The sequence below is a fragment of the Acomys minous genome, assembly GCF_964271855.1.
Source record: "Acomys minous genome assembly, chromosome: 15".
NCBI lineage: Eukaryota > Metazoa > Chordata > Mammalia > Rodentia > Muridae > Acomys > Acomys minous.
The window spans coordinates 99550665-99567557 of NC_140497.1; the positions used below are offsets into that span (position 1 = coordinate 99550665).

The 16893-nt window shown below is 55.9% G+C and overlaps 2 protein-coding genes across 5 annotated transcripts; both read left to right on the plus strand.

Annotated features, from left to right (window-relative positions):
* Positions 1-156: 156 nt before the first annotated feature.
* Positions 157-7537, plus strand: ARHGEF25 (Rho guanine nucleotide exchange factor 25). 4 transcript variants are annotated; one of them, XM_084758056.1, is made up of 16 exons: positions 157-336; positions 593-707; positions 2960-3156; positions 3312-3407; positions 3971-4047; positions 4187-4253; positions 4439-4542; positions 4780-4849; positions 4955-5044; positions 5138-5230; positions 5396-5446; positions 5714-5791; positions 6012-6212; positions 6316-6496; positions 6752-6867; positions 7099-7537. In XM_084758056.1, exons 1-16 carry the CDS (start codon positions 238-240, stop codon positions 7204-7206), a joined length of 1743 nt encoding a protein of 580 aa, XP_084614182.1. In that variant the 5' UTR covers positions 157-237; the 3' UTR covers positions 7207-7537. The 4 variants fall into 4 exon arrangements, with proteins under 4 accessions (XP_084614182.1, XP_084614181.1, XP_084614184.1 ...); XM_084758055.1 differs by having other exon boundaries at positions 158-336; positions 6752-6963; XM_084758058.1 differs by lacking the exon at positions 593-707 and having other exon boundaries at positions 179-336; positions 6752-6963.
* Positions 7538-9460: 1923 nt separating this feature from the next.
* On the plus strand, positions 9461-16889 carry LOC311584024 (solute carrier family 26 member 10-like). The gene is given in 18 exon segments (XM_084758054.1): positions 9461-9811; positions 10308-10418; positions 11088-11245; positions 11456-11620; positions 11817-11969; positions 12499-12581; positions 12715-12862; positions 12962-13075; positions 14492-14569; positions 14714-14809; positions 15202-15308; positions 15402-15471; positions 15542-15658; positions 15761-15790; positions 15792-15944; positions 16030-16084; positions 16190-16296; positions 16757-16889. Coding segments are annotated over 18 exon segments (2127 nt in total). The 5' UTR covers positions 9461-9468; the 3' UTR covers positions 16796-16889.
* The last annotated feature ends 4 nt before the right edge of the window (positions 16890-16893 follow it).

Genomic DNA, 16893 nt, shown 5'->3' on the forward strand with positions numbered 1-16893 from the left:
CCCTTCGGTTGATGGAATCGGGATCGAGAGGGGTTTGTTTGTCGTTCAACTACGTTTGTGGAGAAAGGAACAGCCCTACCCCTTTTGCGAAGTTTTGGCTGCGGTGGGAGTCGGGGCGGAGCCGGGCAGGGGGGCGGATTCGGCAAGTAGCAACTCCCCGGACGCACGCAGGCCTCAGAGCCCCCCAACTTCCGTGGCCCCTCAGCCCTGAAACCTGAAGCAGGGTAGGGGTCCAGCATGAAGCCCCCGGAACGCCCCACCCCTGGCCGCACTGACCGGATACTGGGGGTCATGGGGGGCATGCTGCGCGCATGCGCCGTACCCGGGCAGGAGGGGGTAAGAAGGAGGGACCGCGAATGGGGTCGGGGGTCTTTCGGGGGACTTCAGGAGAATTGCACTTCACGACTCAGTTTACCCGCAAACAAAAGTTACATAGAGCAGTCGCAGGGATCTCTAAATTCAGTTATGAGGGCCTTAGGCCAATTTCTTACTGACCCTTTCAGAATGATGTGCATTTTGACAGGAGGGTGAGGGAAACGGGGAGGTCAAGGCAGCCTAGGAGGGGGTTCCTTCAGTGACTCTGTCCCGGCAGCCCCCGACGAGAGATCCCTTAGGGCCTGGGAGTACCAAGACAGAGAATGGTTGTTCGGAGTTGGATCAGCCAGGGGAGCGCGAACGTGAGGTCCTCGTCTGGGCTCCGCAGCCCGGTAAGAGCTTGGGTGGGGCACAATTTGCCATCCTGCGCAAAGTGGTGAGTTCAGATAGATTCTGTTCATATTAACATAAAGGTTTGCACCTAATTTGCATGGGACCATGAAATCGCAGACACCACGCTTCTCTTCGCCTTCTAGCACGATGTGTGTCCTCACTTCGGCGGGTCCCAAGCCCCCGAAGGCTGAGTGGAGTGTCCCCGCGCCCCACCCCTGGCTCTCGGCCAGCTCAGGCGCCCGGACTTCGCCTTAATTGGTGATTAGTTTTAGCTGGAGTGCTGGGGCCTGGAGGAAAGAAGGGTCGGGGGAGAGGGCGGCACCTGGGCTGTGCTCCCCACAAAGTGTTCCCCATACACGCATGCCCTACATAGGGCGGCGGGGGAGGGGGGGAGACAGCCAGAACCCCCAGGACGTTTCACAAGCCAAGGCCCCATCCAGCGAACCCTTCATCTCCGAGGCAGACCCCACCTCTAGGCTTCTCGCCTAGCCCAGGGCCCCGCAGTCGCAGCTGGGATGCCAGCTGGAGCACGATCTTGGACCCGGGAGCCCAGGCGGGGGAGGAGGGGCGGAGGTCTCGGGACCTGGGGTGGGAGCATGATGGTGCCTGGGGGAGGGGGCTGGGGGAGCGCGGGAGAGGCGGAGCCGGGCCGCAGAGGCCCCTCCCCGCGGCAGCACCGCGGCCCGGCCTGTTATTCCGCTCGCCGCTCGGCCCGGACCCGCGCCGCTCCGGGAGTTGGTCCCCGCACCTCCCAGCTCGGGCCTACAGCCACCTCTAAGCCGAGGCCGGAGACAGAGCTGGAGTGGCTGTCGCATCCCGGCCGGGCCTCCCCCACTGTCCCTTCCTCTGGCTGGACATCTGGACCCCGGGCCCCGCACCGCCAGGGTTCCGGAAACCCTCCCCGCCCAACTCCGCCGCCCAGCCCCGCACGGCCCTCCATCCAGACTCCCCTGCCTCGACTTCCGTCTACTCCTGGACCCCCGCTTCCCATCCCTTCCCTCCCCCCCCTTTCCCAAGCCTGGACCCCGGAGAGAGGGAGGGGGGTGTGCGCCCTGCGCCGTCCCCGCCCCGCCCCCCGTGATTCCCCCTGCATGGCCGGCCCGGGTGGGGGGGCCCGGGCGCCATGCGGGGGGGTCACAAAGGGGGTCGCTGTGCCTGTCCCCGTGTGATTCGAAAAGTGCTGGCAAAATGCGGCTGCTGCTTCACCCGGGGGGGACGTGGTGAGTGCGAAATCTGGTGGGGGCCAGCATTGAGTTGGGGGGCAGCTTGAGCTGGGGTTTAGGGCATATGCTTGCTCTGACCCTACGGATTTAGGGCTGGAGACTGTACGTGTGTTTTCCAGGAAAGTGATTTAACAGAAAATTTCTAAGGTCCTTTCTACCTCTAGATTTAATTCTGATTCAAGCTGAGGAAATTGAGGAAGGGTCTGAGGAGTCATTTCTTTCCTATAACCTACTAGCTAGGAGGAGAAATTCACTCACCATCTTCTCAGGCCCAGCACCTTGTGTCTTCTCTTAACCCACTTGGCCAGAAGTCTACCGGAAAGGGGAGCAGTGCATGATGAACTGGGGTGGGGTGAGGGGGTATCTCTCTGTGAGGGGTTTTATAAGAACTCAAACTGCAGCTCTTTTCAGTTGCTAGCCAAAGATAACCCTTCCAGCTGTCCTCACTGCCCCCTGTTTTGGGGGATGTGCGTGTGCTGGAGAGGTGGGCTGTCCAAAACTGTGTGTGTGTGTGTGTATGTGTGTGAATATATATATATATATATATATATATATATATATATATATATATATATATATATATATATATTTACTGCAGTGGGAGGGGTAAGGGTTTGGGGGTGGCAGACAGCAAAGTTCTTTTGTTCTCACCCCTCTCTGAGAGAGTGGTCTGTACCTATTGGGAGGGGGAGGTGTTGGAGGAAAGCAGATGGCTACCCCCAGTTTCCAGTATCTGCCCAGATGGCTGCCCCCACCCCCATATCTGTGTTATGCTCGGGGTATAGGGAACCTCCACATGGAACTGAGGAGTACAGGCCCAGGAGCCAGGTGTTTACTGTCCTTCCTCCCCAGGGTGCCATCGCAGAGATTTCTATCCTGGCCAACTCCAATAAGGGTGGCCAAAGAGGGAACCCTGGGAGACAGGGTCTGAATACCACAGGGAGGAAAGCCTGGGAGTCCCTCTAGGACCCCAGGAAGTCTGGAGCTGGGACACTGTCCGTCAAGTCTGTTCTTTTCCCTCTCATTAGAGTCCTATTCAGTTGCTGGTAGTGAGGGGAGCATGTCAGCATCCGCCCTGTCTGGCCCCAGCTCTGGCCTCAGCTCTCACCCTTGCTCTCCGGTCCCCCCTGGACCAGTAACTGGCCTGAGGAGATGGTTGGATCACTCCAAACATTGTCTCAGTGTGGAAACCGAGGCAGACAGTGGTCAAACGGAACAATATGAGGTGAGCAGGGAAAGCCACAGAAGACGGACGTTCATGAAGGACACTGGGAAAGAAGGCAGGTGGGGGTGGGGGTCGCTGGTCATTCGGGAGGCCTGGCTACTTTTCGTGACCTGAGTCACTCCATCTTTGTCTGGCCTTGATTTCTCTCCATCCAGAACTGGATGCTGGAGCCAACTCTAGCCACAGGGGAAGAGTTGCCAGAACTGACCTTGTTGAGTTCATTGTTGGAGAGACCTGGAGATAAGGCACAGGTAGGAGGAAGTAGACCTGGCCAACCTCAGCCGCAAATCAAGTTCCAGGCTCTCCTGTGCTATATGACGTCACGTTTCAAAGTCAGTCGGACAAGGACTGGAGACAAGGCTCAGTGTCTTAAGCACATCTGCTCCTCTTCCAGAGGACCCAACAGTTAGGTCCTAGCACCCAGGTCATGTGACTCACAACTGCCTGCATCTCCAGCTCCAAAAATACTTAGCGCCCCCTTCTGGTCTCTGTGGGTACCTGCACACACAGACACACATACCTATGACGATGATGATGATGATGATGATGATGATGATGATGATGAATCTTAAGCCAGGTGTGCTGACCCACACCTTCAGTCTCAGCACTCCAAAGGCAGAGGCAGGTGGGTCTCTGTAGGTTCAAGGCCAGCCTACTCTATATAGCAAGTCCCAGAACAGCCAGAACCATGTAGAGAGAGACCCTGTCTCAAAACAAACAAATCTTAAAAAACAGTCGAATGAATACAGATCTGAGAAGGCTCTCCTCACTGAAAAGGTCTCCTGTGTTTGTCCTGGGGTGCTCTTCCTTCCAGGCACCTGAGGAGGAAATTTTGTCTCAAGCACCCGAGAATGAGGAAGAACAGAAGAGAGCAGCCCTGGAAAGGAGTATGTAAGTCCGCGGACACGCTCTGCTTGCCGAACTTCTTCCATAAGGTCCTCACATTTTACATCCCTCCGAGGCGGTACTGCTGGAAGATCTGGCTACACGGAGAGTGTGACAGCATCCTTTTATCCCTTGTTCTCCCTAGGTTTGTCCTGAGCGAGCTGGTAGAAACAGAAAAAATGTATGTGGAAGACTTGGGGCAGGTTGTAGAGGTAGCTTTCTCTTGTCCTACCTGGCTACAGCCCACCTCCTACCCTTCTTCCCCTCTGCCTGGGCATATTTTCAAGAGCCGGTCCTCAGGGGCCACCTTTCTTGGCTCACGATACTTCTAGACTCTGCGGGGGGCTTACCCAGCGCTGACTTTACATGCTCAGTGTCCCTCTCACCCTTCCCACAGGGTTACATGGCTACCATGGCTACTCAGGGGGTCCCTGAGAGCCTTCGAGGGCGTGACAGGATTGTGTTTGGGAACATTCAGCAAATCTTTGAGTGGCACCGAGAGTGAGTGTGGGCCCCCCCCCCCCCCCCGGGGCCAGGCTCTGGGGAAGGGCGTTCATCTTATAGTCTCTCTAGCCTAGACTCTCTGTGGGAACCATGGGTCCACCTTGGCTCAAGGAGCCTCTGGAGTCTTGTTGTAGGGAGAGTGGCCAGGGTGTGTAACCGAGAATCCTGGGTGTAGGGTGCTCTGAGGAGTGTTTGAGGTGCTCTCTCTCTCTCCCTCTCTCACAACTCTTCCAGCTATTTCCTGCAGGAGCTTCAGCAGTGTTTGAAAGATCCTGATTGGTTGGCTCAGCTGTTCATCAAACACGTGAGGCTGGGCTCTAAGGGGCGGGGTGGGGGGGGAGGGCTGGGCTGGGCCTGGGCCCTCTTTTGTCATCCTCCACTTTGCTTTCTTCAACACAATCCCTGCTAGGAGCGCCGGCTGCATATGTATGTGGTATACTGTCAGAATAAACCAAAGTCGGAACATGTGGTGTCAGAGTTTGGGGACAGCTACTTTGAGGTCAGTGGCTGACGGGCCTGTGTGGGGAAGAAAGACAGAATTAGCATGGACAGGCTTTTCGGGCTACATAAACTAACTTGTCCCTGTCCCCAGGAGCTCAGGCAGCAGCTGGGGCACCGTCTGCAGCTCAATGACCTTCTCATTAAACCCGTGCAGAGAATTATGAAGTACCAGCTGCTGCTCAAGGTCAGGACCACCCTAGTCCCTGGGGGCACAGCTGGCTGGGACAGACATTTTCCTCAGGCATCTTCAGGGTTCTGAAGGGTCCACAGAGGTCCTCTCCTGTGTCCTCAGGGCTGGATGTGGGCACAACACCCCCAGCCCCCTAAGCATTTCCCCTTGATGTTGCAGGATTTTCTAAAGTATTACAGAAGAGCTGGGATGGCTATTGAAGAGCTGGAGGTGAGATGCCCAGGACACGGTATCCGCCTTATCCTCTTTATCTTATGGGTGCCCAGTCTCTCTCTGCATGGTTCAGGGATGTCTGGCCTTTAGGGAGAGACCCCTGGGGTAGTGATAAGTGAAGAAGCAGTTGTCTGGCTTTCCCAAAAAGAGACCTCTTTGCCAGTAATGACTGTTTGTCTAGCATTGCCCCTCTTCACACACACACGTGTGTGTGTATATATATATATATTTATATTTATATATTTATATATTTATATTTCCCAGCAAGCTGTGGAGGTCATGTGCTTCGTACCCAAGCGCTGCAATGATATGATGTCCCTGGGGAGACTTCAGGGATTTGAGGTACAAGATTGGGATGGGATACAGCAGTGAAGTATCCTCTGGATCCTCATAAGTAACTTCCTTTCTTTCCTGGCAACCTCCCCCCCACCCCAGCCCACCCCCACCCCCACCCCCACCCTCCCACAACCCAAGGTTATGGAGAACTGGGGTTGGGGGAGAAGCTGGTGCTCTTTTCAAACTCTTCTTGTGGTTTCTCAGAGGCCATGTCCTTTGGTTCCAGGGAAAACTGACCGCTCAGGGGAAGCTCTTGGGCCAGGACACATTCTTGGTTACAGAGCCTGAGGCTGGGGGTCTGCTTTCTTCCCGGGGTCGAGAGAGGCGTGTCTTCCTGTTTGAGCAAATCGTCATCTTCAGCGAGGCCCTGGGTGGAGGAGGTCGAGGCGGCACGCAGCCTGGCTACGTGTACAAGAGCAGTATCAAGGTTGGGAGGGGCAGCAGGGAGGAAGCAGACAGGAAAGGGGCGAGGCTCTTGGGGTTGGTGGAGGGGCCCTGCAGAATCTGAGGACTGTCTCCTGCCGATCCAGGTGAGCTGCCTGGGACTGGAGGGAAACCTCCAAGGCAACCCTTGCCGTTTTGCGCTGACCTCTAGGGGGCCGGAAGGCGGGATACAGCGCTATGTCCTGCAGGCTGCAGATCCTGCAGTCAGCCAGGCATGGATCAAGCAAGTGGCCCAGATCCTGGAAAGCCAGCGTGACTTTCTCAACGGTGAAGCTCCCATCCTCCCTCTGCCATAGGCTCCCAAAGCCATTTGACCTCCTGAACACCTCCCCGCCTGCTCAGTCTCCAACTCTTGCACCCAGGAGCCTGACTTCTCTCCATTCTCCACCTACCCAGAGTCCTCTACACTTCCGAGCACAGGACACTGGATAATTTAGGAGGGCAAACAAATGGGAGGAAGGGAAAAGCAAGGAAGTGGTCTGTCTCTGCTTTAATACGTTTCTATCCCTTGCCTGGTCCCAGCATTGCAGTCTCCCATTGAGTACCAGAGACGTGAGAGCCAGACCAACAGCCTGGGGAGGCCAGGATGGCCAGGGGTAGGGAGCCCTGGGAGAATGCGGCCTGGAGACCTGGCCCAGGTCAGCATGCACACACCCATCAATGGCTCTCTCCCCTCCCTGCTGCTTTTGCCCAAAGGGGAGGTGCCCAGAGCGCCCTTGCTCCTTGACACACAGGTATGAGGGCTGCTTACCTTCTTCTGTTTAATTCTGGGGCAAGAGGAGATGGCCTGGTGAAGGGCTGTGGCTGGAAAGCAGAGTGAGGGAAGGTTGGTGGCCTTTGCTGGTCCTCTGACTCGAGTCCTCCCTCAGGCTGTCGGTGATATCCTGCAGACTCCTTGTGACTCTCCAGCCCTCCCGACTGTGAGCACTCCTCCCTGCCAGGCCAGGCTTGCCAAGCTGGATGAAGATGAGCTGTAATGGGGGAAGACCTCGGGAGCCGCTGTGCTGACTCAGCCTCTGATTCCTCAAGGAATTTTGGGGGGAAAATCCTGGCGATGTGCCAGAATCCCTTCCTCCTGGTGTATGGAGGAGGGGAGGCAACATGGAGAGGAACATCTAGACCTGAGGGGACTCGGAACACCGGGTCCGCCAGCCCCACTCCATGCATGCACCACGACCCCCTCAAATGGAGGCTATTGTAAGGGGCTTGGAGGCAGGGCTAGGGCAGGGACCAGATAGGAATTACTGGTCTCGGTTGTGACTTTGGTTTTCCAGTTTCCTGTGAATAAAAGTTTTGCTATATCACTGAGGTGGCTGTTGTCCTGGTCGGGAGATGGCGAGCAGTGGGAATGGGTAGAGAAATGTCGGAGGGATCTGCTGGGCCCGGGTTGGTTGAAGAGAGAGGCCTGATGATAAGAAAAGGGTAGAAGCCAGGCGTGGCGGCGGCGCACACGCCTGTAATCCCAGCACTGGGAGAGGCAGAGGCAGGTGGATCTCTATGAGTTGGAGGTAGGCCTGGTCTACGGAGTGAGACCCTGTCTCCAAAGCAAAGAACAAAACAAGAAAGGGGTAGCAGGTGAGAAGACACCTCTACCTTGGCCCCGCACTTTGCAATTACAGCATCTCTCACTCTAGACCTGGGTTTAGCATCTTAATGTATCCTCCCCTTTATTCGGGCTTTCTGGGTTCTAAATTCACCCTTTGGGTCAAACCCCACCAGAAGACTCAATGTACTATGACTCCCTACTGCACGCCCCAACATCTAGGTCCAAAAGTACAAAACACCCCGCGTACCTTTCCTCTGGGGATTCCATGTTCTGCTGAAGAGTGGGAGGTGAAGATGATCCGGGGTGTCTCTGCCACCTCCAGGGGGAAGGGGTAAAGTTGGTCCACTAAAGGCAGAGAGCTGAAGATGTCTTTGCCCCTCCCAACTTCTGGAACAGGGACAGCCAAGCGTGTATGTGGAGATCCATATGCCGGCCTCTGGGTCCCTATGTGTCTGTGTGTCCTCTGTGTCCATCAGTCCCCTGGGCCCAGTCACATGCACTGGGGCTTCCTCAGCAGACAATAGACTGATGGGGTGGGTGGGTGAGGAGATGCAAGAGGCTCCCTATGGGCCCCAGGTCCCTTTGCCTGACAATGAGGGGAGGGATCTATAAGGGGGGGGGACAGGACGTGAGGCCCAGATAAGATTTCTGGGGAACAATAGGAGGAATTGAAGAGGAGAGGCCCACCCTTTCTGTACCCCACCCTGGGCTTTGGGGTCAGGGACCGGGGAGCCAGAAAGTGATGGAGGGGGGCTGTCTAAGTATCTTTGAATGGACAGGGTATGACAGCAAAGAGCAGAATCCTGGGGCTCACATCCTTTGTGTCTCTTCAGAGACCACAGGGGTACATGAGGTGGGTGGGTGGCCTCTTTGTGCCCCTGGGGCAGCCAGGCCCACCAGTGCCAGCTGTAATGGGATAGCCAAGGCAGCAGGGCATCAGTCCCAGCAGCACACTCCGTGCCCTTAGTTTAAACGCGTGTGCTTTTGAGCGCCAACTTTGAGGATAAAACTGGATCCAGGGAACAGTATTTTAGGACTTTTGGGCTTCTAACAAGTAAAATAAAACTTTCCTTGTTAGTTCAATCTGTCCCCTAAACCAGGCCCAGCCATCTCTGTTAGAGGGGTCTCTGTCCCTGCTCACTATGTAATAGTTTATAAAACTGCTGATGTCACTAAAGCTTCATACTTCCCTTGGGGCAAGCTTGGCACATGAGGAATGGGATTTGGGTGGGAAATCCCAACTTTGCTTTCCAGCCGTGGAGGGAATGCAAAGTTTTTTTGGGGGGAGGGGGGTGGTCCGCAGGTGACCTGTGACCTGTGACTCAAGCAAGGAACCAGCTCTATCTTTGCTCAAAGTACAAATGAGGAAAGTCGTCGTCGTCGTCGCCCCCGCCCCCCACCAGCCCTACACCTACACCCCATCGAGGTGAGGATCATTGGAAATGACTGTGGGCCTTTTATTCTCAACACCCTCATAGCAGGCCCCTAGGCTCTCAGGCAGTCAGATCCGGCTAAGGATGTCTGAGGAAATGCCTAACACAGGGACTTTTTCCACCCAAGCCTGACCCAAGGAGGTCCTCTGGAGAGTACTCCAGGGTCCGGATTGGACCCTGCTTTATGGAGGCGGGCTCAGGGCTGCTGGGGGGCAGAGGGGTATTTAAGACCCGAGGATGCTGCAGGGGGCACGGACAAAATGAGTGGGCCACTTGTCTCTGAGACCTGCTCAGGTCTGGAAGAGGCTTCTGACTCTAAGTCTCCGCTGAGCTCAAGGTTCAGGGAACCGCTCACCCACGCTCGGTTCCAGGAGCTCTTCGGAGGCGCAGAGCAGGAGCCGGAGCTACCAGCCGAGCCCTGCTTACCCTGGCTGTGCAGGCTGTGGAGGAGGCGAACCTGCGCCTGTTCTGGGCCGGGGGCGTGGCGCGTGCTGCTGGCGCGGCTGCCCCCGCTGCGCTGGCTGCCCCACTACCGCTGGCGAGCCTGGCTGCTCGGAGATGCTGTGGCTGGAGTGACAGTGGGCGTCGTGCACGTGCCCCAGGGTGAGAGGCCCCCAACTCCAACCTGTCGGGGTTCCAAGTTATGGGGGCCTTCCAGGGAGGAGCCCTGGGGAGTAATGGGGTTTTGAGTTAGTGTCCCTGCAGGGGGGAGGATCAGAGAGAGGGAGCTTGAGGTTCAGTTTAGGAGGAGGACTGTCGGGACTCCATCACAATTCCCCACCCCCCTACCCCCTCAGCTGTGCAACCCTGTGGGGGGCATCTTGGACTCCGTCTTGCCTCAAAGGCTTGGAGAGAGGCGCAAAACCTGCTACCCAGGACGTGGGCAGGGATCTGTGACCGACCTTGCCAGCCTCGCGATCCCCCACTGAGACCCATTAACCTCTCAGCTCCCGCAGGGCGCGCGGGTGTCAGGATTTAGTCTCTGATGGCCAAGAGTGTGGGGAAAGGCAATACCAGGAGGTTGTGGACGCCCCCCCCCCCCCACTCCTTCACTCACACACTTTTCCTTCTACTTATCTCCCCCCACGCCCACCCTCAGGCATGGCTTTTGCCCTCCTGGCCTCGGTGCCCCCGGTGTTCGGACTCTACACTTCTTTCTTTCCTGTCCTCATCTACAGTTTGCTGGGCACTGGGAGACACCTGTCCACGGGTGAGTGGCCAGGCTGCCTATGACTTCTCTTTGGGATGAAAATAGGAGGTGTTTGTTTGTTTTGAGAGGGTCTTACTGAACAGTCTTGGCTTGCCTGAAGCGCTTCACAGGCCAGGCTGTCTCAAACTCTGAGATCCACCAACCTTTGCCCTCTCCTGTGCTAGCGTTAAAAGCTGAGAGCCAAACAGACCCTGGCAAGGCTGCTACTTGGAAGTTTTGGGGGTTCTATTCCCCTCTGCCACCTTCCTTCAGCTACTTGCCACCCCTCTTGGGATCCCCAACCCATTTCCCCCCTTTGCACAGAACTCTGTGCCCCTGCCCCCCAAGGCTTGCATGAGTGGGTCCAGAGGCTGGATGGAGTTCACATAGATCTCCTTGTTCCCGGTGAAATTTGGTTAAAAGAAACAAACAACTCCAGGCCTTGAAGGGAAAGAGGTGCACACTTAGCATACAGTCTGCTGAGAGCCTGAGGTGGGGACACTTTTTGCAAGTGGGTGCGCTTTCCCTCCCTGCCCACTGGTTCCCGGCTGCTGCACCAGCTTGTGACCCCAGGGTCTTCAAGTAGGCAGCTAAGAGAGCGGATCGGACAGCCACACCCAGGCTCCAGAACTGTTCCTCTGCCTCAGGCCTGCGCGACTGCTAATCTCTGCATTTGGCCCATGGCTGCAGGAACTTTCGCAGTACTCAGCCTAATGACCGGTTCAGTAGTTGAGAGGCTGGTGCCCGAACCCCTCGCGGGGAACCTCAGTGCAATCGAAAGGGAGCAATTGGAAGCTCAGAGAGTTGGGGCAGCAGCCGCTGTGGCCTTCGGGAGTGGAATGCTGATGGTAAGGGAGCACCTCGTGAGGACCCGAGAGGATGGATCCACTGAAGAGGACCAGAACAGATGGGGTGGGGAAGTGGGGAGGTTAGGAACAGCCTTGGGCTCAGGTCCTGAGGAGCAGATGTGCGGTGGGGAAGCTGGTGCATTGCAGCCGGCTGGTCTGTTGGAGATTTCACATCCCCTGTCTCACCTCCCCCCACCGCCTTCTCTACAGCTGGGGATGTTCATGCTGCAGCTTGGTGTCCTGTCCACATTTTTATCCGAGCCTGTGGTCAAGGCGCTGACCAGCGGGGCCGCGCTGCACGTGCTGGTGTCCCAGCTGCCAAGCCTCTTAGGATTGTCTCTCCCACGCCAGATCGGCTGCTTTTCCCTCTTCAAGGTGGATGTGGGAAAAGAGGTTTCTAGAAGTCACTGGAAAAGGGTAACTGGAAAGAGGATGGCGGGATAGAGTAAGCAACAAGGAAGGAACGTGTGTGAGGGAGCCAGAGAGGTAGATGCCTTGATGGATTAGTGTTGAGTCTGGCGGGGTCGATTAATGCTGACATCCGGCCTCTGCTCACGGTCCCTGCTCGCAGACGCTGGCTGCGGTGCTCACGGCACTGCCTTGGAGCAGTCCTGCGGAACTGACCATCTCGGCGCTCAGCCTGACATTGCTAGTACCGGTCAAGGAGCTGAACGTGCGATTCCGGGACAGGCTACCCACTCCGATCCCAGGAGAAGTTGTCATGGTGAGGGTGGCCCTAGCTCCCTGGGCCCAGCTGTGTCCCATCCCTTCCTGTCCTGTAGGATCTGAAGGCTGCTGCCCCCTTGTGGAATGCACAAAAGTCAGAAGTGAGAGGTCTCGTTGGCCCGCGTACTTACCCAACGATTACTCGATTCCTGTGTAATCCCCAAGATTACTCTATTCCTGTGTAAATGAGTGTCAGAGCTTCCCACTGGTAACTCAAACAGGCTCAGATACAGTCCAGTGTCTTCATTTAGAACGGCTCAAGTGTCCGTCGATCCCAAAGGTTTCTGCCCACCTCCCTTTGCCTATCTCTCCAGGCCAACGCTGTGCCTCTTACCGCACTGTGGCCTCAGCCGCTGGTACCACCTTGAGATCACCCGGACCCGTACTGGGATTCTCTTTCACATTAAACCTCTCCTAGCCTCCGCTAAAGGCTCCACCCCCGCCACCCCTGACACGCCCCCTCAGCCCCCCCACCCCCATAACCCCCGCCTGCCCCTTTCTAGGCTCTACTGTGTTACTTTCTTCAGGTGCTTCTGGCTTCCGTGCTGTGTTTCACCTCTTCTCTAGACACAAGATACAACGTCAAGGTGGTGGGGCTGTTGCCTAGAGGGTGAGAGAAAGAAGACGCCAGCTTTTTCTTCCCCCACCTCTCCCACAGATCCCCTCCCTTGGCCTGCCCCATCCTATTTCCCTGTAATACCCAACCACACCCTTACGGTGGATCCCTCCCTCTCTCTCTCTAGATTTCCCCGGCCCCTCCCCCCGACCCTGGATGAGCTGCCCAGGATACTGGCCGACTCGCTGCCCATTGCCTTGGTTACTTTTGCTGTGTCCACCTCCCTAGCCTCCATCTATGCAGACAAGTATAGCTATGCTATAGACCCTAACCAGGTGTGACTCTTGACTGTGTCAGAATTAACCCCCTCCTTAGCCTTACTACCCACAATGCCTCTGTCTTCTTTCTCTTCATCCCACTGCTCTTCCTTCTAGGAACTCTTGGCCCACGGTGTCTCCAACCTCATTTCCTCTCTCTTCTCTTGCTTTCCCAACTCGGCCACACTGGCTACAACCAGCTTATTAGTGGATGCTGGTGGGAATACGCAGGTAAGACGACATCCTTCCCTGAGGAGAAAGGAGGGACCATTCAGACAGGGGAGACAGCAGAGGGTGGAGAAACAGGTGGATAGCCATAGCATCTGGCGTTGGAGGATGGGAATGAGAGAAAGGAGTATACAGAGGAGGCTTAAGACGGTAGTGGAGTTCCACAAGGAACTGACAAAAGCTATGACATCAGGCTGGAGAGATGGCTTAGTGGTTAGGAGCACTGTCTACTCTTCTAGAGGTCCTGAGTTCAATTCCCAGCAACCACATGGTGGCTCACAACCATCTATAATGTGATCTGATGCCCTCTTCTGACATGCAGGTGTACATACATACATACACATAAAATAAATAAATTAATTAATTAATTAAAAAGAAGAAGAAGAGGAAGAGGAAGAAAGAAAAAAGCTATGACATCCCAGATGTAATTAAAAACAACAATAGAATTCTGAAGTAGGAAGGCTGACTGAGGCCAGGGGGCTCTTGTGGGGCTCAAGGCAGGCTGGTGTACAGAGAACTGCTGGGCTGGGACATTGGCTCCGTGGATATAAAGCGCTGCACGAGGCCAGGAGTTCAATTCTCCAGCTCTATGGGCACGTGGACCTGTCTGGAAGACAGAGATGCTGGGGCCAGGGGACTAGCTAGGCTGCCCTGTGTCACCAAGCTCTCTGGGTTTGACTGAGAGGACCCTGCCTCAGTGAGAAAGGTGGAGGGTGACAGAGGAAACGTCCCTGTGTGGAACTCTACAAGAACTGTGACGCAGGTGTATTGTCCCTACACACACTTGTACTTCTACCCACACTCAAATATGAACGCGCGCGTACACGCGCACACACACACATCTATAAATGTAAGAGATAGAATCCTGATGTTTCCCATAAAGATCTCTTTAAAAGGGAAAGGAGTATTACCCCCCGCACTTTGTTGGTTTCCTTAGCAGATGTTAGGCTGCTTGTCATCCGTACCAAAAAGACCTTTTCAGATGGAGGCGGGCTACAAGAAGAGTGAGGATATAGCCGGGCGTGGTGGCTCACGCCTTTAATCCCAGCACTTGAGAGGCAGAGGCAGGCGAATCGTTGTGAGTTCGAGGCCAGCCTGGTCTACAAAGTGAGTCCAGGACAGCCAAAGCTACACAGAGAAACCCCCGTCTCGAAAAACAAAACAAAACAAAAGAATAGGGAGGGTGAACTGCATACACCTGGAAGAGACTGGCAAATGACAGGCACTTGGCCAGGGGAGGGGCTAAGTGTGACTGACAGCATCAAGAAGAGGGTGAGGAGGCCACCTGTTTGCGTGGAAGGAGGTTTGGGAGGAGGGAGACTTGGGGGCGGGGATTCTGAAGAAGATGAGACGAGCTGCGAGACCGGCTCCCACCCAGGTGGGGCTGGAGGAGGTTCTCCTGTCTTTCCTTCTCTGCAGCTGGCGGGCCTCTTCTCCTGCACTGTGGTCCTGTCAGTGCTGCTGTGGCTGGGGCCCTTCTTCTACTATCTGCCCAAGGTAGGCGGGGTGGGGTGGGGGTGGGGGGTTGGCGGTGGGGTGGGGGGGGAGGGGGAAGCACAGGCACTTGAGTGGGAGTGGGTGTGCTTGAGTCTGGATTCCAGAACCTTTGTCCTGATGACGGCCTGGCTTCTCTATCTCCAGGCTGTCCTGGCTTGCATCAATATCTCCAGCATGCGCCAGATGCTCTTCCAGACGCAGGAACTTCCACGGCTATGGCGCGTCAGCCGCGTGGACTTTGTGAGAAATGGCGTTATCCCTGGTTGCCGCCCCCAAGCATCCCCTGCCTCTGCCATGGACCAAAGCTGATCATCCCAAGTTCTTTAACACCCATGCAACCTCCAACACACACACAAGCTCATCCATAGGTCGGAAGAGGAAAGGAGGGTGGGGTGTGAGTGTTGGTTTGGGGGTATTTTGGGTGGTTCTGAAGATTGAACCCAGAGTTCACAAATATTAGCAGAGTTCCCTGCCATGGACGTCCCAACTGGCATAGGGTCTGATGCTGTATTTGGTGTGCATACTCGTGAGCGAGCTATCCACCATGCTTCCGGTCTCCTGGGTCATCCTCACTCTTATTTGTCCCTGAACCCGTTTCTTCTGGGAAATACACCCATATCCATGTCCTTCAGGCTGTGTGGATGGTCACGTGGTTGGCTGTAGTGACCCTGAACGTGGACCTGGGCCTGGCTGTGGGTGTGGTCATCTCTATGATGACCGTGATCTGCCGAACTCAGAGGTGAGCAGGGAGATGGGGAGCGGCATAGATATTCTGGGGTGACTTGGGCCAGGCCACCCTAGGCTGGGACTCTAACCCTAGCTTCTTCCCTAGGGTGCAGTGCCTGGCCCTTGGACTGGCTGAGGGGACGGAGCTCTACAGGCCACTCAGAGAGAGCCATAAGGTGGGTGGGGCTGCCGCCGAAGGAGGAAGAGGTGATCCAGCAGGGCATTCCTGACTGTCTTACTCCTTAGCTCCTCCAGGTTCCTGGCCTCTGTATCCTGAGCTATCCAGCACCGCTCTACTTTGCAACCCGTGGGCAGTTCCGCCGCATTGTGGAGTGGCACCTGGGGCTTGGAGAAAGATGCGTGGTGAGGGTTTGGGTCAAGGAGTAGGGTGGACCTTCCGGGTTTGGGAGGCCCGTACATTTTGAGTACGGTACCCGTGATCTTCTTGGTTTTCTCTATTTATAGCCAGGTAGTCTACCTGACAAAGGTGAGATGGGATGACGGAGAGGGAGATTTGGCCGTGAAGCACAGACTGGTCTGGGTACCCGTGCCTCCTCCCATCGTAGGTGCGGAGCCCATCAGAGTGGTGGTCCTCGACTTCAGTGGCGTCCCCTTTGCAGATGCTGCAGGGGCCGGGGAAGTGGTCCAGGTGAGGGAGTAGTGAAGCTAAGGAAAAACTCCTCATCCCTCTGACGCCCTTGACTGGGTTTAACCCCTTTGTCTGATTCCTCCAGCTCACCAGGCGATGCCAGGACGCTGGGATCTGCCTTCTCCTGGCTCAGTGTAATGGTGTGTGTGTGTGTGAGCAACAGAGGTGCAGGAGGTGGGGGGGCCGACTGGCCGTGTGGGAGGATGGATTCAGGGGGCCCGGCGCCTGACACTCTTCCCACACAGCCTTGGTGCTGGAGACCTTGACCCGGGCGGGACTCCTGGAGAGAATGACTCCAGAACAGCTCTTTGTGAGTGTCCAGGATGCAGCTGCGCATGCCCTGGAGCGGCTGGTAAGGGCAGTAGCATGGAGAGTGGGAGCCAGGAGGTGCTGGGCTAGGGTGAGGGTTAGGAGGACTGCCTGGGTGGATGGGAACCCGGGAAGAGGGGCTTGGAGATGGGACTGAGGGAGATGAAGAGGGAAGTGGGCGGGGCTACCTAGCAGACTGGAGGGCAGGGGCACCCGTAACCTCCACATGGGAGGCAGAGGCAGGAAGATTTCTTTGGATTCGAGATCAACCTGGTCTACATATTGAGTTCTAGAACAACCAGAGGTACATAGAGAATCCCTACCTCAAAAAAACAACCAACCAACCAACCAAAAAACCAGCCAAGTTTGGGAGTCTGGACCACCCTTTACCAAGGGTGAAGAACTGAACCAAGGTTTCCAAAGGAGTGATATATCTCCAGGGCACCGATAAGTCGCAGAGAATGTGACCGCTAATATCCCAAACCGTCCCATTTCTTCTCCAGAAACCTACGGGCCCAAAGATTTGCACGGTGTGGGTCTGACCAGGGCCACTTGGAGTGTGAGAGGCCCCGACAGCATGTGTGTGAGGAAGGCCACGGTCCGTGAGACCCCCTGGTGTAACCAATAAGATGAAGCTGCG

Bases quoted from the DNA above. Each gene is read 5' to 3' on its own strand.
- ARHGEF25 (XM_084758055.1), top strand. From the start codon at position 238: ATGAAGCCCCCGGAACGCCCCACCCCTGGCCGCACTGACCGGATACTG. The intron at 337-592 runs GTAAGAAGGAGG...CTGTCCCGGCAG, and splicing joins CCGTACCCGGGCAGGAGGGG to CCCCCGACGAGAGATCCCTT. The intron at 4,254-4,438 runs GTAGCTTTCTCT...CCCTTCCCACAG, and splicing joins ACTTGGGGCAGGTTGTAGAG to GGTTACATGGCTACCATGGC.